General features: G+C 53.1%; 1 protein-coding gene across 3 annotated transcripts; it reads right to left on the reverse strand.

Annotated features, from left to right (window-relative positions):
• Positions 1-147: 147 nt before the first annotated feature.
• REV1 (REV1 DNA directed polymerase) lies at positions 148-19,276 on the reverse strand. 3 transcript variants are annotated; one of them, XM_032955595.2, is made up of 23 exons: positions 19,125-19,276; positions 16,559-16,694; positions 15,060-15,186; positions 14,327-14,498; positions 13,305-13,466; positions 12,326-13,101; positions 11,788-11,871; positions 10,892-11,002; positions 10,664-10,793; positions 10,042-10,170; positions 9,654-9,808; positions 9,324-9,443; positions 8,256-8,476; positions 7,679-7,851; positions 7,089-7,191; positions 6,381-6,537; positions 5,786-5,898; positions 5,080-5,391; positions 4,256-4,376; positions 3,151-3,401; positions 2,509-2,671; positions 1,598-1,706; positions 148-1,221 (listed from the first exon to the last, which is right to left on the reverse strand). In XM_032955595.2, the coding sequence occupies exons 2-23, from the start codon at positions 16,619-16,621 to the stop codon at positions 1,113-1,115; spliced, it is 3,861 nt and encodes a 1,286-aa protein (XP_032811486.2). In that variant the 5' UTR covers positions 16,622-16,694; positions 19,125-19,276; the 3' UTR covers positions 148-1,112. The 3 variants fall into 3 exon arrangements, with proteins under 3 accessions (XP_032811486.2, XP_032811485.2, XP_032811484.2); XM_032955594.2 differs by lacking the exon at positions 5,786-5,898 and adding an exon at positions 5,899-6,056 and having other exon boundaries at positions 2,509-2,668; positions 19,125-19,271; XM_032955593.2 differs by lacking the exon at positions 5,786-5,898 and adding an exon at positions 5,899-6,056 and having other exon boundaries at positions 19,125-19,270.
• Between the last annotated feature and the right edge of the window lie 3,320 nt (positions 19,277-22,596).

A 22,596-nucleotide genomic window follows, 5' to 3' on the forward strand; every position in this document is an offset into this window, starting at 1 on the left:
GAGTTTATTGGTAGGACAACCACTGGATAACGTGGGTTGCTTTGTGTAAGTGAAAAACACGGATCTTCAAAACGGTGGAGTACGGATCTTCAAAACGGTGGAGTACGTTTCTGCTGTGTACAAGAATGAACCAACAGGATTACAAGGTTCAGTACAAAAATATTTTAATTCTATGGCAGTGCAAAAAAACACGAGATGTCGCAAACAATGAAAGTGCTGAATGTCCGTTTGTGGTGGTAATACTGTGGAAAATACACTGTTGCAGGCATTTTAATTATTCAGCAACATAGCACACCGATAGTCTCGTTCATTTATATATAGTGTCTACTTGTAAACCTGCAGAGAGCTTTGTCCATTTTTTATTGGCTTTAATGTGACACGCCAGACAAGAGCTGAATAACCTTTTTCATTGATGGAACAGTTTTGTGTACTTAAGACTGGGATTAAATTGAGAACCATTACTTCGACCCTGTTTTTTTGTAGTTTAAAATGAAGCGCTTAGTCTTGATTACATTTGTACCAAATGTTAGCCTTTCGGCCCTTCGAGAACATGATTAGAATTTATATTAAGCAATTACCATCAACTAAATGTATTGGATGTGTCTATACATCACTCTTGCAACAAGCAGACTGTTTCATAAAGGAGTGGATCAATAATGAGTTGTACATTGAATGCGTACTCTCCAAACAAAGCCAAAGTGAATACCATCGTTAGCCAAGGTCTATCCACGGTTGGATGAAGGCTTTCAAAAGCCACCACCACCTCTCGATGCGAACGTAACAAGTTCTAGTGGCTCAGTCATTGCGGCGTCTACCCCGCAGTGACCTCGTGTACACCACCAAGAGCCTGCGCAATGCTCCGCTGGCGGACAGATACATTTAAAATATTAACAGAGGGCTTCAAAGTATTATTTATTTACTTGCTATACTGCAAACATGGTAAGAGTCTTGATGAGCCATTGTTAGCCGTGTCGTGCGTAATGTGTTGAGCTTAGAAATGAGTCGGTGTTGAGTGGTGTTTTGTGTTGGAGTGGTCACGTGTTGTTCATTTGGAGGTAGCTCACGTTGCCCATAGTGCCGCTTCACGCGCACGGCCGGCAAAGTGTCGTGCGTCACAGCTTGAGAGTGCTGCCATACGTGCGTTTCAGCAAGGCCTGGACGCTCTCGAGGATGAACTCGAACGTGCTGTGCCACGCGGCATCGCGAGCACCTCCCGTGAGCCTAATGGGAGAGCGGGGACCACGGTGGGATCAGAATAAACATGGGAATGGGGTTAAATCGAGTAGGATCACAGGAAAACACAGGGCAATGTTAGAAATAATTGCAGAGGAAATACCAACAAAGTCACAGCTCCATTTATAAACATGGACTTTTTTGTTACTGTAAATCCCCACATCATTGCATGGAACTACCAGTGGTCGTTGTACAAAAACGCATCATTTTGGGAAGACCTAGGCAGTGGCAGAGCAGTCTAGCTTGCCCAACAGTGAACGAGTCTTTCCGCGTGTCTTCACCGTGACCGAGTGTCCCTCCGTACCCCGACATGACCCACCGCGCCCCCACGTTCCACTGTGTCCCTCCCGAACTTGCCCCCCACCGTTTGATGTAGCGGACGACCAGGTAGAGCGACTCCAGGTCGCGCTGGTGCAGCAGCAGCTGCTGGAGGTAGTTTGTCACCTGCACAGCGTCTTCCTGCTCCGGCGGGGCTGGGGGGGTGCCGTGAGATGACGCATGGGGAAGGGGGTCACACCACAGGTCACGATTCACAATTCCAGGTCCGCACCAAGTCCAGGTCAGGGAAGAATGGACCGCACTTTTCTGTATAATATTGAATTTGGAGCGTGGTTTTGTTAAATGTGAAGTGGAAATATGAAATTCTTAATCTGATTGCCATGTGTCCTGGTTTTCCCAGGATGTCTTCTTATTGAGGTAAGATTTCCTGGTAAATCTTAAGTTTTCCCCCATGACATTAAAATTAGTGTTTTTTTCATTCGTGTAAATGCTTGAGCAATACATCCACGTGCAGTTCTCCCCTCTTCCGATATTGTGAGATCACTGATTCATGCCCCACAAAATGGCCATTCTTGGCAAGGAACGTACTGCATGGGTTTCCAAACTTAGAGCGTGGGTTTCCAGAAGCTCAGATCTGTTGTTGCAGAGTAATCTCGCAACATTCAAATCGGCGAGACGTTTCGCTGGAGATTACATCCAGCATCATCAGGTTGTTAACAGGAGCTTATATCTCGAGTGAGAGTAAGATCTGAACTGATGATGCTGGATGTATGCTTCAAAGTAACATCTTGTCCATTGAGATATTGTGAGATTAGTCTCCAACAAAAACAACGATGGTGCTGCCGAAGCAGTAATACATTTGGCACGTTTGATTTACGTGACACTTTTATAAATTGCCTTTCGGATGGAGGGTTTAAGACTTAAGATTTTTACGTAGCCTAAGCCCAAAAAAAACCGTATCAGTTTCCAAACATTTTAAACTTTTGATGCGCTCACCTTCAGAGCTATGCACCCAGTCCCTGAGCAAGGCCTTGACTTCGTGCAGTTCTGTGAAGCCGGCCAGGCTGGCTCGCGGGGGCCCCGCGAGGGACCCCGCGAGGGGCCCTGCGAGGGACGCATCTCCCCGTGGCTCCACGTGAACGCCCTGGGCTCCAGGCTGCTGCACACAGCAGCAACAATAATCATCACAACTTAAGCTTGTATAGCACACGTTTGACAACATCCTAAAGTAATTTACACTAAAAGATGACTGACCTCGAAGACTACAATGTTAATATTGTTGGAAGTTTTTTTTTAAGAGGGGAAAATATGCATTTAACAGGGTTAAATATCAATAAACATAACATGTGAGATTTTTGATACACATTAAAAGCACAGAATGATTCCCTGCTTAGATTGAGAAGTGAGTTCCATAGTTGACGGTCCGTAAAAGAGCGCTCTACATCCCCAAAATTTTACTTTGAACTCTTGACGGACGTTCAGCAGAGTCCAGCGTCCACTGAGGGCGCCGCCTTCAACAGGGACCGGCACTCGAGAGATTGTGAATGAAAATACGAACGGTGCATTATTTAGACTGGAGGAATCCGATGAGCTGTAAAGCTCTTGGGATAGCGTAGCAAACGGCAGTGGCGTCTGTACCTCGCCAGTTACTCTGAGCGCTTTCTCTTCCGCGGTTCTGGGAGCCGCTTCAGGCTCGAGAGAGCCGGTCTTCAAACCCGTATCCAGGTGGACAGATACCGGCCACTTTCCCGGGCTGCCTCGGCCTCTCTTGCCCGGGCTGCCTCGGCCTCCTCTCCTTGCCAGGCTGCCATGCGGCTGCTTGCCGGGTCGTCCTCGGCGACCTCTGCCTCCTCCCCTGCCACGCCCCAGCTGCACGGCTCTCTTATCGCCTGGTGGAGGTCAACGGGAGGTCAACGGACAAGGGAGTGCGTTCGTTGCTTGCAGGAAACGTTACGTTCGATCCGGGCCATTAATCATATTCGATTCATACAATTGCATCCCGGGTGATTCCTGCAGGAATCGCGATTCTTCTGTGGGTGATTTGCCATGCTGAAATATTGGGTGAGTTTTAATGTGATCCTAACAGGTGTAAAGAAGCTCCTTGGAAGTAAACCTTTATTTCTGACTTAACGTATTTAGAGTGTAACAAACACCACGCTCTTGATAAATACGGCTGCCTTCAGCCCCGATGGTTTCCACCAAGTTGGTTCTCGAACAGTCGGCCCCCAATGTCGTCCACATCTGGTCGTCGATTAGTCCCTGAGCAAGTGCCCCGACCGTCGTTGACGCTCCCTCTTTACATCTCTCTCCCCGCCCTTAATGAACTACCACTTGCCGTCAGTCCCTTCCTCTCCGAATGTTAGCCATCCGGCCACCTGTGTAATAACGTGTATTTTTATTCTTGGTGCTTTCGGTAAAGTCACGTAGAAAGAACCAAGAATATGAATCCCTGCAGTCACGAAAGCTTTAAATCAAAATTTAACGTGTATTTGATTAAATCCCTGTGTAGTTCCCTACACAGAGATTCTGAGATGGACAATGCGTGTACTAGAATGTGTGACACATGTGCGATGCGCTACGTGGTGTGACACAACACGGCATGGCGTGGTATGCCTTGGCTCAGTGGTGTTACATAACCATGGCGTTGCGGGGCATAACGTTGCACGCCCTGTCGTATGGCGAGCTACATCTCGTGGCGAGCCGCGTGGCGTGCCACGGTAGATGGGGCCCGTGCTGTACGTACTGGGGCCTGCGGTGGCACCAGGGCCTGAGTTTCCTGCTGTGCGCCGGCCCTGTTGGGCAAAGGCGTCTCTCAGCTCCTGCTGCAGCTCCTCGGGCAAGGCCGCAAACACTGTTGGGTCGACCTGTTGGACGCAGCAAGCATTATGATTCAAGCAAACTCGTGGGAAGTCCATTCAAATACAACGGCTCCACCCACACACTCATCCCCAATGAAAAGCCTATCCCTTGTATGATTTTGACAGGAGATCATGCCACATGCTTGGGCTATTGTAAAAAGTAGAGTGGATAAAAAGCACCAAGGCCAACAAGGCGAATTTGACAAATTATTTGGTCAAACTTCAGATATATTGATACAAATGATCGATCACATAGACTACAAATGTCTCCACATTGAAACTGGTGTCATGGTCTAGGAAATATCTGGACATACCTATTTGTGGAGATTAGAATAGCACGTGTATAGTAACAGCTGGAGTGTTTATGGGAAGTGATGCATAGTCAAATTCGTGCAAATTCTGTTGCATCAGCCACCTTAAGATTTTATTGCAATTATGTGTGGAGCTTTGTGCGTTATCCCATCGTGTGTGTGGTGGTATTTTGGTGGCCAAACCTCCCATTGCAAAACTCTCCTGTAAAACACTTGAGTCAGGCTTTCCTGGATAAATAAATTAAACCTTATTTAACTTTAAACATATACAATTTGTGAGCACAGAAATGATGAAACAAAACCTTTACTGCAAACACCTAATTCAGCACGACAATCGAGCCTCGGGTCCATGTTTTAACTCCGCAGCGTATCTTAAAAGCAGTGAGAGGCCGCCTCACTTGTGAGAAGGCCGGCAGAGCCGTGATGTTGGCGCTGTCCGTGCCTCGAGCCCTCCGGCTCTGCTCACTCGTCCCCGCGGCGCCACCTGAACTCCGCTCCGGGATAGCTTCCGTCGCGATCTCTCGGGAAGAGCAGCTCGCCGTGGCCTTCTCTGCGACGGTGGCCCGCGGCCCCGACGCGGAGGCCCGCGGCTGCCGCTCGCCGCCCGCCTCCCGTGGGCCCTCCTGCCGCTGCCGCCCCTTGACCTCGACGCCCCTCTCGATCTGGGCCCGCAGCTCGCGAGGGAGCTCCGCCAGGACGCTGGGGTCGATCTGAGCGGTGCGCGACCCGGTGGAGACCACGATCAGACCGAGGCTCGTCACGAGACGAAGAGTCCGGAACTCTCGCAGAGAAAAACATCCCTTCACATTACATAAAGCCAGAAAACGCTTTACTTCACCAGGTAAGGCCCATGGAAGAGGATACCACAGAGCTACTTCCGAGACCCTTTCAAGCGACCTCTGGTACATACACTGTTGGAGCAGCACTTTCGTACTCACCCTGCCATAAGCAGCAATGGTCATCACACAGCAGTTGAATCAATATATGTTTAACCCTCAAGAGCTGGAGTTTTGCTAAATTAAGTCCAGAACTAAAATGTATATGATCACTTCGGGACCATCAACTAACTACGTTTGAGAAACCGGTTTAAGCAGAGGCAGCCACCTGGATTCGAAGCCAGCATCTCAGCGGTGCAGGCTCGGTGGTCTGACCCCCGATCCACCCAGCCACTCCTCCCATTGATTTTTCACAAGGGCCGGCGGCGTCCTTCCTCGTACCTGTGACGGGGACGGGATTTCGATGCTGATGTCGAGCCGCACGGACCGTGGCGGCGATTGCGAGGCGCCTGCCGGCCGTGAGCCACAAGGGCCCGACGAGTCCCGTCCTGCCGCCGGCGTGGAGCTCACCGCCCCGGGCGACACAGCGTCCCTCGTTTCTAAATGTGACCATAACGAGGTCTATGTCGAGAGGTCGCAGCCCACACCACAAATGCCATCACACCTCGCCATTGCTTCCTTCGGCTAGATCCTTCAGTTGTTGGGAAATTGACGACCGGCCTTATAATGATTTCCCCCATCTTTAAAGTATCTGAAATGTACTTATGGAATCGTAGAACTGCCAATAGCAAAACGCATGCTGAATACAGCTCGCGGTACTCCGGCTTTAGGTTTTCCCCTTGGCATGGGACAGGGTACACTCAACACGTGGCCGAACCGGACCGAATGAGGCCTGCGCATCGGCGCCGTGTCGGTGCTCTCACCATCATCGCATTTAGCGGCCCTGGCGTGCAGAAGCTCGAGGACAGAGCGGCCCGGCCGTCCGTCCGCCGCCCCTCCGACAGAACGGCCACCGCCCAGGGCGCCCCCGGACTCGCGGCTGCCACCGGTCGACACCAGGTTGTGCATCTGCAGCCCCACCTGCGCCGCGCCGAACGCCGGGGGGTGACGTACGTGGCGGGGGCGGGGCAGCAGAAGAAGCCATTTTGTTACAGGAAGACGCAAAACTAAAATCGAATGCGGCTCTCATTTCACAGATACGTAAGCAAGCGGCCCTGCAACAACATTTCCTTCTCGGCGATTTGATCAAGTGTCACGATTCGGGATCACAAATTCTATTCAAGGAGCAATTACTAACGCTTTTATCAAAGTGAGGTTCATAGCATTTATGCTTTAGCGCTGTCCGTTCGTCTGTCCATAATGGGGGCACAATAACTCTCGGAAGGATTATCCAATATGACCGAACCTTGATTATAAAGTTTTTTGCTTGTAGCGACTTACCCCATTGAGAACTGGACAAACTGGTCTAACGGTTGCCCTATAACATGAATTGCAAACCACAGCAAATAAGGACAAAGGTTGCCAAGCATAGCTCCGGCCACACAGCACCATGGCGGCCTTCACAGGTGCTCGCCAAAGGCATGTGTCGCCTAGACGGGGGAGGGGGGGCGGGGTCGCTCCTTTTGCCTCACCCCTCTCATGTCGGCCGCGTTGACTCTCAGCTGCCTGTACAGTGAGATCGCCTCCCTCGCCACGATCGCAGCGCTGTCCGTCGCTTGCTCCAGCGCGATGCTCCTGCCGACAAAATCGGGACGCGCGACCGGAAACGAGCCACGGCATGAGTGGCCGTGCCGCCGCACTGAACTTCATTATAACCATCCTCGTGTCTGGCGGTCACAGCTCTTACTCGAGCAGTTTTCGTTCCACACAGTCGAGAAAGGGCTCATTCTGACCAGAAAGAACCAGAGACTAATTGTGTTGAAGATGAGCTATGTATGGCCTATGATCTTTAGCCTATGCCAATTTTTTTGGTCATCCTAAGCTATGACTAAAGCACCCGGAATGCACCCAATTTCATCAGATCTCAGAGGCGAAGCAAGTTTAAGCCTGAATAGTGCTTAGATGGGAAAACCGACCGTGCATGTTGTGTTGTTAAAGGCTGCAGATTGCGTCACTTGACAAAATGGCTTTTGATGTACGATCTCATGGGGCGGGACAAATATCCGAACCCTCAGAGAGAAGCACATCGAGGCTTCAGGTCACCACGCCAGCCACCGATCACCTGGACGCGTTGTCGCAGATGCCGTGCCCGCCGAACTTGGCGGTCTCCACGGGCGCACCGGCCTTGCGCACCATCACCTTGAGCGTGAGCTTCCTCCCCCGCACCCCCGCCGCGCGCAGCCGGCGCTGCAGCTCCTCCGCAAGCTGCTGCAGGAACGCCTCCGCATCCTCCGGCTACGGCACGACGGGGACACGGGACGGGTGTCAGGAACCGACGCCCGTGCCAGCTTCGGTACTCTGTTTCGGAGTGATGTAACGGCTTGGCACGCAATGATTTATGACCCTCTAAAAATAAAACTTGGAGCGAGAGGCCTAAAGGTCACATTATCGTACTGGTACTGCTGTGCGTTGACCTGCTGGCGCTGCAGTGAGAAAATTGCCGCTGCCAATCACAATTGTTTTTTTGTGACCCACGGGGGCAGCCATGGGTGAGTTAACGGGCGTGGCATGGCTAAGTCGTGCCCATTAACAAGTACGGGTAACGCTCGAATGACGGATCAGGGCAGCGCTACCGATCGGCTCCAGAACAATGTTTCCGAGTGGCGCCACTTGGCACCGTGGCGCTCCGCTCGGCGCACCTGCTGGAATCGGATGCCGTAGTTGATCTCGGCGGAGACGGACTTCCTCTCGCGCTGCGGCTGCAGGACACGGCCATCCTGCCCGCGACAGGCGCGGTGCAGCGAGAGGCCGGTGCGGGGGCCCAGCTCCCGCTGCAGGGCGGACAGGGGCAGCGCCTGCAGCTCCCCGCACGTCTTCGCGCCCAGCGACGCCAGCCGCTGCTCCAGCGAACGCCCCACGCCTTCACGGGGGTGGAGGGGTTAGGGGTGAAGGGTGACTGGTGGGGAGGTGGACATCCAAGTGCCGATGCTCTGAGAATAGTGCTTTTGGTAATCAGTAGTCCCGACATGATCACAAACTCCGACTATCCCCGATTCCAACCCTATTCATCACCCCACTCTAACCCAATCTCTGACCGTTACCTAACCCTAACCTAACCACTACCCCCCAAGGCCCTAATCCTATCTCTGGTACTTCTTATTCACTCGACCACTGTCAAAACCATACAACGGATAATCGTGTGCCGTTGAGGAGATGTGCATGTAAAACCAGGCGAGTGGTGAGTGTCCGTAGAGTGGTGGTGAATGTTTAACAGTGAGGCAATTCTGCTAACGCGTGAATCAGGCCCCTTGAGTATCGTGAGGCCTCCTTTGCCAGTGCCAAAATATACTAATAGTGTTTATCCTCTTTTTTCTGGCAACAAAACTGACACATTTTGCAAGGAATCATGGTAACATTAACCACAATACTTGCAACAATACTCTGATAATTTAGGCATGGTCCTTGAAACTGATTGGTCCACACCAGAGACAGATTTTCTTAGAGCCTAGTCTCATACGGTGTTCGACCAGATGACGCCAAAAGGCGCACAGTTCAAAGACAACGCACTGTCAGAGTAATGAGGGCTCGGGGTAAGCATCTACATCATGAGGCCTCCTTTGCCAGTACCAAAATATACTAAAAAAAAAGGTGAAAAACCCGATTATCAGGCCCCTTGAGTGTTCACCACATTGAGTGCCAAACGCTTGGCAATGCTTGCTCCGATCCCCGGGTACCTCCACCCCGTCAGGCTCCACGCAAGCACGCACCTGGCAGGCTGCTCACGGGCTGGGACCTCATGAACTCCTCCACGACATCCGGCCGAAGGTGAAACTGCCCGTCAGGCTTGGCCTTGCGCGTGGCCAGCCGAGCCAGCAGCATGTTGGACCCTTGGCGGCATCGAGACCAATATACAAGTCAACATCAATATATATTAAAGTATATGGCGATGACCAAATCACCCGGAGTGCCCCCGATATCGTAAGACCTCGGAAGATAAGCCACAGCCGAGTGCGCACAGGGGGCATGTGCACACACGTGTGTGTGTGTGCATTCAGGTGCACGCACAGGCGTGCGCTAGCAGGCGTGCACGCTCTTACCCATGCCCACGGAGGCGCAACAGCGCGTGCGGGCGAACACCTCGGCGCGGATGGCGCTCGCCAGCTCCTCGGGGCCGGCGCCAGTGTCGGCCAGCACGGCCGTGACATCCAGCATGGCCTCGTCGCAGCTCAGCGCCTCCACCTCGTTCGTGAAGCTGCAGGGAGACGGGCGAGCGGAAGTGCATGGAGACAGGGGGAGACGCGTGGAGACAGGGGAGCGACACAAGGAGAGAGGGAGAGATAGGTTGTGACAGGTGGAGACGCGTGCGTGTCATTAATGCGTGCGTTTCCGGCTGGCTCGCCGGACCGTTTGGGCACGGGTCATTTTCCCGACGGTGCGGGCGTGACCGGGTGGCACAGCGGGGCTGGAGGAGGTGCGGGCACTCACCTGGCGAGGGTCTCATACAGCGCCTGTGCCACCTCGCGGTAGCCGTCAAAGTCGTAGGGAACCGTCTGCAGGTCGGGACACAGCAGCTTGGCTCGGCCGAAAAACATTCCGTTCTTCACCCCGGCGCGCCTGGACAGGAGGAAAGGGAAGGTGGTGCCGCGTCCACATTAAACCGTTATAATTATGATCATTTTTTGCGCTATCATCCATACAGCCGGGGTGGCTTGAGGTGCAGCATGGAGCACAGTCCTACAATTGCATTTGTGAATTCAAATCCAATTCATGTTCGTAATTAAAAGCGGTGGGTCTGCGGTTATCGTATTGTACCTCCGATTAGCACAGTTGGCTACGTAAGGTGCGAAAGAAGTTCAACATACATACAAGGCGACATGCATTCCATTCCCGGCCACTGTCAACAATGGTGGGAAGTGATATCTGAACCGGCCCTGTGCCCTTTCCAGCCCCAAGTGATCAATCCGCTAAGGCCAGCATTTTGAAATATTATCAACCAACCCTCCCGACCGACACGGAGTAGGGGGTCCTGCAAACACGTTAGCACGTTCCGTGCAATACCATCTGTGTCCATATGGCAACTGCATCTGTGGGCGTGCGGCTCTGGTACCGGGCCTCGTAGCTGCAGGATGCGATCTCCGCCATGGACATGGTGGCCGTGTCGGACGCCACTCGGCCCCCTCCTCCTTCTCCTCTGCCGTCAGTCCTCCCCCTATCCTCACCGCCATTCTTCGCTCCACCTGCGCCGCACAACAAGAAGTCCGACGGTCACCGGCGGTCACCGCTCGGCCGCTCGCTCGCTCGCCGTGCGCAGTGAAGGTGGGGGCGGCCGTGGTACCGGCTGCGCGGAGCTTGCGTTCGTAGTACTGCATTTCGTAGTGCGGGTCGGCGCCCGGGCGAGGCCGCTGGGATCCCCTGCCCTGCGTGTGCGTCACCGCCACGGGTTTCCCTGCAGCGCGGACGGAGGACGCACACGCATGCACACACACATGCCCACGTCACAGGGAGTTCGCACGAGATGCACAGATAAGCCCCAATTTGCACAGTACACTCAGGTCCATGTGGTGGAGTGTGGCGCTATTATTATTAAGAGATGAAACTCACACATGGATGCAGAGTTTTTCTTTGCAGATAATCTGCACCTAGGCTGCAGGTCATGGGCTGCCCGACATGGCTTCAAAGCTTTGTTAAGGCAACGACAGCCGTCTGATTTGTGGCCAAGCGCTTGTCTAGAGCACTAGAACACGAGAGCGAAAAGAGTTTTTAAAAGGATTTTTGTTCATGAGCAAAAGCTTCAAACTAATCTTGCACAGCCTAGAACTCACCGCTCAGGTACATGTAGAGATATATCTACAAGAGATAATAAACAAAGTTTTTTATGTATGTGTCTTGTTTTAATAACTGATCCCTATGGCGATGTCTAAACGCAGCGCCGAAACCCTGAACACTCGTACGCACCGTAGTGGTGCATCGTGTACAGCTCGTCGAGATGAGTCGATTGCCGCATCGCCGGCCATGAACAGACTAAAAATGACTGCATCACGGACATTGTGCGAGAGTCGGGGTAGTATGGTACCCCGGGGTACCGCCATAAGGCTAATTTGTCCATTTAATTAAATGTAAGTTAGAGAACTCTTGGGGTGCCCTCTGTACAATCTGTCATTTCTGCTGAATACAAACAAACGGGTTCCTCAGAATGTCATCGTGGGGCCGAAGACGTCACGAGACACCGACCTTTGAGGTCAGGGCGGTCGCGGATTCCCACGGACACGAAAAAGCAGTCCATGTCCACGTGCATGATCACGGGTGAGCTTCCACCTGCGGCAGAGTTACAAAAAACGAATGTGTTGAGTTTTTTGTTGGTATTCTTCAATACGATGTCTCTATTTTGTATCTGTTCCCTGTTCCACGTGTTTCTTTTTCTGTCTCGCGGTGCAATTCCGAGCATGCATCTCACTGCGATTCTCTGCGCACTTTCTAGCTTAATAATTTATTAATGTATCCGGCAACGCCTCGCTGAGCCTCCACTGTTTTACAGGAGGGTCCTGCATTTGGATGTTTGTCCGCCGCAACGAATGATACACTTGGATCGCGAGTGCCCGTGAACACCTCCGTGCAAAAATAATTCGATACTGATTGATAAATCATCAGTGCAATGCGACACCCCCAGACGGCACGCTCGCAGCAAGTCCACACCCTCCCTCAACGGTAACCCCGCCTCTGCTCCGCCCGACGCTCAACCCAAGCTCACGCGCGATGACGATCCTCGCACCTGGCGCTGAGGTGGCCGCAGCCCGTGTCGCTCCCTTCTCCGTCGTCTGTGCCCGCAGGCGCTCCCTGCCGGTGAAGGACGACCCGTCGCTCGCGCGGTGCATCTCGGCCACCATGGCCGCCAGCTCCGACCTCCACGTGGCGATGTGGTGCAGCCGCGAGTGCGAGTAGTACTCGGCGATGAAGCCCGAGTCGTTGGTCGCGCGCATCGACCGCGGCGACGGCGGCGCCTTGGGGACACCACCGCCACCACCGCCGGCACCGCCGGCGTCGCCGCCGGATGTGGACGGCGCTGGCGAGCCGGAAGTTTCCGCTGCGCCGTCCCGCTCGCCGGTACCCATGCCGGCGCTCGCGTCCGGCGAACGGACTCTCCTGGGCACACGTTCGGCGCCGGTACTCGCGCTGCTGGTAACGGCGGAGGTGGACGGCCTCGGGCGGGAGGAGGGATCCGTCACGTCGTCCCACGCGCCGGGGCCTACACTGGCGCCGCTGTCGCCGCTGCCCATCTCGTTTGTGCCATCGTCGTCGTCGGTCCGCAGCGCCGTCGCGAATTCCGCGAGAGATGTCTCGGCGACGTCGCGCGGTCCCTCCGTGTCCCCCGTGCCGGGCTCTCTCTCAGCGGCGCCGGTCTCCTCCCGCTGAGCTGCTGAACCCTCGTGCCCACGCTGGACTTGGTTGGTGCCGCAGGGCTGGGACACGGTCTCCGGGTCTGGGCACGGCTCCTCCAGCTCTGGTGATGGGACTCTCCTGGGGATGTCATCAGTGCTGGTGCTCGCGCTGCAGCCGAACAGACGAAGCAAACAACAACAACAACAAAACCACAAACTCCAACAAAACATATACACTCAAGCATCAACAAGGGACTTTTCATTACTACTTGGGATTCATTGTGCTACTGTACCTTTAACGCTTCCCACATGTACGTTCCCTGCCTTCACCAACCCGTGCTGGACACAACCGCCATCGTCACCACGCCTCACCTCTTGTCGCGAGGTCGAACTCCGCCGCCGCTGTCGCCGCCGCCGTCGTGGTGGCCTGACTCGGCCGGCCTGATGGCCGTGAAGTTGAGGCAGCGCTGGAACCGCGAGCGGCCCGAGTGGAGCAGGTACGGCACGTGCGGCAGGAGCTTCCCCGCGGCGATGCTGAGCGGGAGGTGGCAGTGCAGCAAGTGGGTTCGTGAACCCGACTGTGCGGACCTTAGCGTATTATTCCCTCGACAACGGGAATGTGTGTGGGTACTCTGATCCCTAGGGGTGTATTGATGCATCTATGCCATTATTATCAATTCTGGCCACGTGTGTAGTGAGTTACTCAGAGACACTAAGAGTGGGAGTCACTCTATATATTACAGCTTTCACAGGTACAGGGAGTAACTCCACTATGGTCAGGACAGCTAACAGGCTGCCTGACCAACAACGCCGAGGAGGTGAAGATGGTGACGAAGACTCCTCGGCCATGCCCCCCTTCTAGAACCTACTAGAAGGTTCCCGGGCTTTACCTCACGTGCCCCCTCTGTCACATTTGCCCCACATCCCTTTCTCCGGCCTATCCCTTCTCTGCCAGGAACCAGCGCTACGCGCCATAGTGACCCATTCCATGTCACTACACATGTACTGAATCGTGTGCCTAAGAATCTACGTTTTTCAAACACTGTATGTTGTAAGTGAACCTTCATCGTGGCCACAATCCAATCTTGAATCGAATCGCGGTCCTGAATCATGCCAATACATGAATCATAACTCCCATGCAGGTTTTACTCCCAGAAGAGAAACACTCTTAGCTGCAGGCCAACAGTGGCCGATGGTCTCATTCCTGCCATAGCAATTTCAACGAGGCAACTCCGGTAGCCGTCGCGGGCCACACTAAACCCATCGGCCATCAGATGAGGCCACAATGCTGTGGGGGATGCAGTTGGTGGTGGCGGGTGGGGGGGGCAGGTGAAGGCGGGGGGGGGGGGTGCAGGCAGCAGCTGGGGGCCACGAGCCGGGCGGGAGGCGCTCACCTGTCGGTGATCCACTGGGGCTGCACCACCTTTTGATCGGGTTGCAGGCCGCGCACCTTGTTGTCGGGGAGGTTGGCGGCGACGATGTGCGTGGTGCTCCAGCGCGAGTAGTACGTGTGGAAGTGCCCGCCGCGCTGCAGCACCAGCCGCCGCAGCTCGCTCGCCGGGGGGTCTGCGGTGCAACCGTACCTCGTGCTGTACTGCTGCGCTCCCACGTCTATTCTATCAATCCCCGCCTTCGCCAAGACGCGCCAACTGGCGTGGTGAATTACAATCATGTGCCAAGGCGGGTGGGTATGGGTGTGTGCGTGTGTGTGTGTGCGGTTAGCGCGCTGCGCTATGAACCCGGCTGCTCGAGTTCGATTCCCGCTCACGGTCGACACCCAGTGACGATTAATTATCTGAACAGGTCATGGGCCTCCCTTAGGTCGACTCAGCCATATATGATTACCTGGTGCAATGCGTACATATCGCCACTAGGGAGAGAAAGGCGACCAGGCGTGGTGTTGGCCACCCACCCCCTCGTGTGCCGTGCCGGCCTTCATAGGTGCTCGCTAACAGCACTTGCCCCAACAGTCTGTTAAGGCTATACGGGAGATCTTTGTATTTGTCTTTTTGTGTGTGTCTGTGTGCTGTGTAAGTGCCCGATGGGCGTGTGCATAAGTGAACGTGCGCCGTGGAGGCGGACGCGAGCCATCTACGCGGACGCGTGTGCCGGATGTGTGGCAGGCACCGGTGAAGCCGTTGACGTGGATGGCGATCCCCTGGAAGATCGCCGGCTGACCGTCTGCTCCCGCAGCTGCAGTGTCCGAGTTCAACTGCTTCTCCAGTTTCTGCAGCTTGGATGCCATGTATCCCCCCTGCGCAACCACGGCACAGCCAGCGCTCGTGTGAGGACCGCTGCAGCAATGCTCGACTGTTCAGGCGGTTTTCATATCATTATCGTCATCGTGAGATATCAGAATATTTATTTACTAGCCTTTCGCCTGTCCAAGGACGGATGTATTTGCAGTAAATCTGAAACTTGCAAGCGAAAAGCAGACCGCGACGTGATAATTCATTGCATAGCATTCGTGTGCAATTTGTAAGGCCGCGGTGACACAGACCTATTTCATTTATCATGACGTCCTTTTTACTTTTATGTCTCAATCGTGTGACGGAGATCGCGTGACGCGAGGGTTCTGCCTTTGTAGTGAGGGTTGTCAGTTGACGCTGAGGCGGGGGGAGGAGGCGCCCCCACCTACCCCCATGTCGAGTGCCGTCACCCGCTCATTATTATTAATGAGGAGGGGGGGGGGATGATCCATGTGGAGTGACGTCACCCGACATGATTATTAATGAGGGGGGGGTGGTCCATGTGAAATGACGTCAGCCGACATGATGGGGGGGGTCCATATGGAGGACCCCACCTGTTCATGATTATTAATGAGGGGGGCTGGTCGACGTGGAGTGACGTCACGTGCGTTACACATTGACATTATTGGTTAAATATAGTAGTCAATACTGGAATAATCCGATGAGCTATGAAGCTCTTTTTCACAGATGTCCAATAGGGGCGGATGAAGGTCTCAACCCTCACCGTTTCCGGGGTACTGTGATACCACAATCCATCTCCTGCCGCGAGTGGATTGCATCGCTCCATCTTTGCAGTAATTAATTATCTCGGGTGTGTCCCCTCCTTCGGCTGTCTTTCTGTTACCAGTCTCACCCGTCAGCCAATTTCCCTTTATGCCACTGCGTCTTGCTCGAGCCCACTTACTATCCTTAACAGTCAGTTACGACATCTGTGGTTTATATTTGTGTCTCTCAATGTAAATCTGAGCGTGTCTGTCCGTGCTTCCTCGCTCAATTTTCAGACTTTTGTTCCATTTTCTTTATCAGTGTCAACGTTCCCGATCCGCTTATTCGAGACGTACGACACGCCGGGTGAGATGCACCAATCCCTTCATCGTTTGCCTTCAACATCCATCATCTGCGCTGGCCTATCCACTGCCGGATGAAGATCTCCCCAAGCCGTCGCTATCTCCTGAGCTCTCGCAACGCATCACAAATCCATCTGGCTCCTACGCCCGAGCCGATTCCATCGCTCCTTCTCCGCGATGGACGGACTTTTCTCTCTCTGCGCAGCTTGTTCCACAGGTAGTTCCGTCTCTTCGGCCTCTGCGTCGCCGTGAACGACAGAGGAAGCGAGCTCGGGTCGACCGAGGCTCGACGCACAGGCACACTGCTCACCCATTCCTCAAACCCGTTGTCCTGATCCCTCCAGCCACGCCTCGCTCTGCCGCGCCGACTCATCTTCCACCGCGGCTCGAGTGCTCGCAGCAGCTACAGCGGAACGGCGTCTCGCATCGTCAGTCTGCGCTGAGCACTGCAAACGAGAGACACCAAGAGTGGCGCCCACACACCGAGAAGGTGATGGCTTGCGATCGGGGACGAGGGCGAGCAGTGAGCGAGCAGAGCTGCACTTGCCAATCTTCTTCTTTCCTACGGATTAATAACAGCAGATTAAAGATGACATTTTAGATGTTGTTATCCACTCAATTGTTTGCTTAGAAGCAGAGCGGATCTCGTCCGTTCCTCCTCTAAAGGGAGCGGAGGAGGCAGCTACGGCAGAGATTCGTAGCCGCGCTCGCAGGCCGCCGAATCTCCGATGCGCCAATTGATCATTACGCCGGTACCCCGGGGGACCAAATAATACAAACTGGCCGAGGCAATTGAATATTTTATTTCTGGGACACTTATTTTTTTTCCAGGGGTGTACTTCACTCCACGACTGGGGTAGCAATCAATCCGAAATCAGTGCACCGTAGTGGTGCATCGTGAGTACAGCTCGTCCAGATGAGTCGATTGCCGCATCGCCGGTCATCAACAGACTAAAAATGACTGCATCACGGACATTGTGCGAGATTCGTTGTGCTATGGTACCTAGGGTTATCGAATAAACGGAAGTCAAAATCGGTAATGAATTAATTTACTTCTGGCGACTCCGTCCCACCGCGCGCATGAACGCCGCGACCCGCCTGGCGCGGATCACTCTGTTGTCTTGTCGTGTCCAAGGGGCCGTCCATAAATGACGTCACGAGACTTTGGAAGATTTTTTACCCCCCCCCCTCGTCACACGGTGTCACAAAAAGTCAGAACCCCCCTTGAATATGACGTCACAAAGCTCTGCCTAACCCCCCCCCCCCCAAAAAAAAACATATTTCCATTTTGAAAATAAAACATGCTTCAAATCGCTTTAAACTTTTGTCATCGTAGTGCGTGTTTAATGTAGCGCTGCACTCTGATGTGACGTCACATTTCTCACCCCCCCTCCTCGTCACAAATGTCTGACCCCCCCCCCAGGTGCGTGACGTCATTTATGGACGGCCCCCAAGCGCAGCGAGCACGAATGCGCAGAAGAAACAAAACTTTGATGAGCGCATCGTGTCGAGCTCGTCGAGAGACGCAGATCGCCGTGTCGGTCGCCTGCAACAGACATAAAATCACGCCGCAACGCAGTTTATGCGAGAGCCGGGGGCTGATGGGACCCCGGGGGCTGATGGGACCCCGGGGGCTGATGGGACCCCGGGGGCTGATGGGACCCCGGGGGCTGATGGGACCCCGGGGGCTGATGGGACCCCGGGGGCTGATGGGACCCCGGGGGCTGATGGGGCCCCGGGGGCTGATGGGGCCCCGGGGGCCGATGGGGCCCCGGGGGCCGATGGGACATCAGGTGGCCCCCGCTTAGCAAGCGAGTCTCGTGTGGTGCAGGGCTACAAGCCCACCCACTGAACATAGCCTTCACCAAGTCACCAACCACACTGGTACGAGACTTACCCCTAACGTAACCAGCCACCAGGTGCGATCCTCACCTCTAACCAGAACAAAATAGCCAACCAGGCACTCGTACTATCCGAATCGTCGCCTTATTGTATTTTATATCGATACATTTCCTTTTAAGGCCACGGTGTTATTGACGAATGTGTTATTGACGAATGTGTTGACGGTCTTTTAGTTTAACTGTGCACTACCGCCAACATCTTGACCAAACAGTGAACATATTCCCCGTAATGAAGCGCACGAGGTTCAACTTTGACGGCGTCTTCGGCCACGGCGTTGCAAGCGGAGGACGTGAATGAATTTTGTTTCAGTCCGGGCGAACAGTGAACAATTACACCAGCAAATAGCTCCAGTAGCAGCAGAAGCAGAGAAAAAACAACAGTAGCATCAGCAGCAACAACAGCAGCAGCAACAGCAGTAGCAGCAACAACAGCAGCAGCAACAGCAGTAGCAGCAACAACAGCAGTAGCAGCAGTAACAGCAGCAGGAACAGCAACAACAGTAGCAGCAGAAGCAACAACAACAGCAGCAACAGCAGTAGCAGCAACAACAATAGCAGTAGCAGCAACAGCAGTAGCAACAACAATAGCAGTAGCAACAACAATAGCAGTAGCAGCAACAGCAGCAGCAACAACAATAGCAGTAGCAACAACAATAGCAGTAGCAGCAACAGCAGCAACAACAGTAGCAGAAACAGCAGTAGCAACAACAATAGCAGTAGCAACAACAGCAGCAACAATAGCAGTAGCAGCAGTAGCAGCAACAGCAGCAACAACAATAGCAGTAACAGCAGTAGAAGCAACAACAGCAGCAACAGTAGAAGCAGCAGTAGAAGCAACAGCAGAAGCAGCAGTAGAAGCAACAACAGCAGCAGCAACAAGAGCAGTAGTAACAACAGCTACTCCAACTGTTGTTGCAACAGTTGAAACAGCAGCCCGTATCGGCAACAACAGCAGCAGCAGCTGACCGCACTCACAACCACGGAGCGTCGCCCGCCACCACCTCCTGCTCACGCCACTTCCGCACGTGTCACAGTGACGTCACGGTCGTCCTCCGCGAGCTAACGTCACGGGGTTGCGCATCGTGGCCTGTGACGCGCGCATCCCCGCGGCAGAGAGGACATGACGTCACGCGCAAGCTGCGCCCACGTGGGTGGACTGCGCGTGCGTTGCACGTGGCCGGCGCTTTGACCGTCCACGTGGTTGGTGGCTGGAGGCTGCGGCCTCTCACGAGGGCGAGCTGCTCGAACCGTGGTGCTTCCGTTTGTTACCTCCGATTATTCCTGCAGCCGCCAGAGGTCGCTATACTCAACACGAAAACGACCGATTCGTTCGAGCAGCGCGAAGCCGTGCATGACTCAACAACAGTTCGTTGAATTCGCCCCCACCCCACCACCCATAGGGAGTGGTGAATCTTTACATCTCGAATGAACACTTAAAACGTGAATTTCCATCAAATGTAACCCGAATCGTCATCAGATATGCTCAGTTCACTGCGAGGAAAAATACAGGTATGGCAATAAAAAGTGTATCTACAGTAAACATTTTATGTCGTGAATGGTTAATGGATTGTCATTTTTGTTTTACAAAACCGCAGGCAATGTAATAGACCATGCACCGAACCTCCCAGCTACCAGTTACGTTTAGTTTTAAGTAAACCACACGCTGAAAATTTACTTTGAAAAACAAATTAACCTTGCTTTTGAGCTCGTGGTTATTATGGCCACGTGCAAGCAGCTTAGCTCGTCACTGATAAAGCTTAATTTATTTTAGGCTTAACCGTGACGGATGGTTGGAAAGGAGCCCCATTCTCTTGTGCGTAGCTACGCAAACAACGATCTCCCGTATAGCCCTACCAGACTGTTGGCGCAAGTGCTGTTAACGAGTCGAAGCTATGAAGACTGGCATAGCTGGGCTCACTCAGTCACTACCGCCGCCCGTACCGAGTGCGGTTTCTGATGCTGACACCGCCCACTGAGAATAAGCCCTGTAGACTCACCTGTCATCTCCGTCCACTCAGAATATTTTTTTAATTTAGACTGGAGGAATCCGATGAGCTTCGAAGCAGCTCTTTTCCCCAGACGCCCAGTGGGCTGCTCAGCGAGTTAGGGGCCGTCCATAAATGACGTCACGCGATTTTGGACGATTTTTGACCCCCCCCCCCCCTTCGTCACACGGCGTCACAAAAAGTCAGACCCCCCCTCAAATATGACGTCACAAAGCTCTGCCCCCCCCCCCCCCCAAAAATATAAAAAATGCTTCAAATCGCTTTAAACTATTGTCATTGTAGTGCGTATTTAATGTGGCGCTGCACTCTGATGTTGTAGGAGAAAACATTAAAAAGTCTATTTAATTAAGTAGAACGTGTTGTCTATATTTAAAGTTGGGCATTTTGATGTGACGTCACATTTCTCAAACCCCCGCCCTCGTCACACATCGTCACAAATGTCTGCCCCCCTCCCCCCTAGGTGCGTGACGTCATTTATGGACGGCCCCTTACACAACCTGTGTGGTGACCACCGCCGCCTCTCCCTTGCCCGCCCAATCACCGTGTCGTTGGACCCTGTGCTCTGGAGCTCGGCAGATGGAGCAAGACGCCTGCAATTTTTTTTGTGGACTCTTGTTTGATGCACGTGGCCCCAAAGGCCAGACAACCGGCATAATAATGCGGTGCTAACTTCAGGTCTGGCAATTGCTTGGGGAAGCCTTCATTTAGCATTGGATAGATCTTGCCCGATGATGGTTAATTGCATCCGTTTACATCCCGATTCCACGCAGCCCAATTGCTCAAACGCAGATCTTGTTTACCAAGGGGTTTGGGATGCCCAGCCATGATCAATTCACTTCTGGATGAAGGTCTCCCCAATTTTTTGCCATCTACGATCCCACGAAGCAAAATAGTGGCAAGTGGTTAGGTATACTTTTTACTCCAATTTGCATCTAGTGCAGACCCAACTTAGGATATGCTGATCATTAGAACAATGAATGAAGATTTTGCACATACAAATATTGTCATTTATTTATTCCTAAGAGTCTCACCGAGTCTCAATATATTTTTTCCAGGAACCTGCAATGGAATGTTCACCGAATTTTATGAGTGACTTCGTGTAAGTGTAAACTGGAGTACCCGGAGAAAACTCATGCTTAGCAGGGGATACCAACTGAAAGATCCACACGGATTGGTTCTCAACCCACTTTCTCTACTGCTGCAGCAGCTGATCTGTTTTCTCATCGCAGCGAAGCCACAACTTTTGGTGTCTCCACATTAAATCTCTTCTCCTCCACGTATGACTGCCCCCTCCATCAAACTGCCCCCCACCCACCCCGTTCCTCGCCACCGATCCTCGCCTCTCCTCCTCGGCGTGTGACCCCACTTTTGTGACAGCGGCTTGAGGTGGTGGCTCTCGCATTAATGGCCCAATTCACGCGTTGGCAAGCGGTCGTTTTCATCAAAAAAAGTTTTACGGCGAAAACCATTCGACGCCAGCGCCTTGGCAAATCGCCAATGCGGGGCCGTTTTGCCCGCTCGGTCCATATTTCAATATGACCCTCAAAATGCCGTCATCGTCGTCGTCAACAGCCACGATCTATCCACTGCTAGATGAACCCCCCCCCCCCGACCCCACCCAAGCCGTCACCAGCTCTCGCAGCATGGCGATGCAACAATCCATCCAACTTCGATTTCATCGCTCCATCTCCACGGTGGTATTCTCTCGGGCGCGTTCCCTTCTACGGTGGTTTAGTGTCGACCATCGACCATGGTTCCCTTCTAGCCGCGAGGTCTCCTGTCCAAGCCCGCCTCTCTTAACACTCAACATCTGGACATCTGTGAAAAAAAGAGCCTTAAATTTCGATTTAAAGCTTTCGTGACTGCAATGATTCATCTTCTTTGGTTCTTTCGGTAAAGTCACGTAGAATGAGAATAAAATAATAAATTGATAAAATAAAATAACACAATAATATTCTCACGACGTTTCGGCCACAACACAAGCGGCCTTCATCAAGTGAAGGGACGAGACTTTACCGAAAGAACCAAAGAAGAAAAAAGAGCCTTGTAGGTCATCGGATTCCTCCAGTATAAACACAGATTCTGATTCTGAAAACAATGCCCCTTAAAATGTACCGTCCCTCTTCTGGGCTCTACGCGCGATTCCGAGCCTGTGTCGCTCCGCGTGTCTTTGCCCACTTTTCAGCCGGGAAAAAACAAAACGATGGGATTCGTAGTGCTTCGGACCAGTTTTCGGGCATTGTGTTGAAGCTCATCGAAGTCCTGTTGTAGATTCTGGGATAAATGCCCACGTTGCCATGGTGTGTTATCTTCGCCCGAGCAATTAAACACTTTTCTTCTCCGGCATGTTGCCGAGACACTGAGTCGGAGACAACAGAGGGCAGTGGCAATGATGATGGAGGCCGTGGAATTTGTAGACAACCGCCAGCGCTGGAGGGACT

The sequence above is a fragment of the Petromyzon marinus genome, chromosome 16 (assembly GCF_048934315.1).
Source record: "Petromyzon marinus isolate PM22_M1 ecotype Great Lakes invasive population chromosome 16, UKy_Petmar_22M1.pri1.0, whole genome shotgun sequence".
In the NCBI taxonomy this organism is placed as follows: Eukaryota; Metazoa; Chordata; class Hyperoartia; order Petromyzontiformes; family Petromyzontidae; genus Petromyzon; species Petromyzon marinus.

Excerpts from the sequence above, each read along its gene's own strand:
- REV1 (XM_032955593.2), bottom strand. The coding sequence starts at position 16,621 with ATGAGTCGGCGCGGCAGAGCGAGGCGTGGCTGGAGGGATCAGGACAAC. Across the intron at positions 5,392-5,898 it reads AAATCCCGTCCCCGTCACAG|ATCGACCCCAGCGTCCTGGC; the intron begins GTACGAGGAAGG and ends CGCACCGCTCAG. Across the intron at positions 2,672-3,150 it reads CGCTCAGAGTAACTGGCGAG|CAGCCTGGAGCCCAGGGCGT; the intron begins GTACAGACGCCA and ends TGCTGTGTGCAG.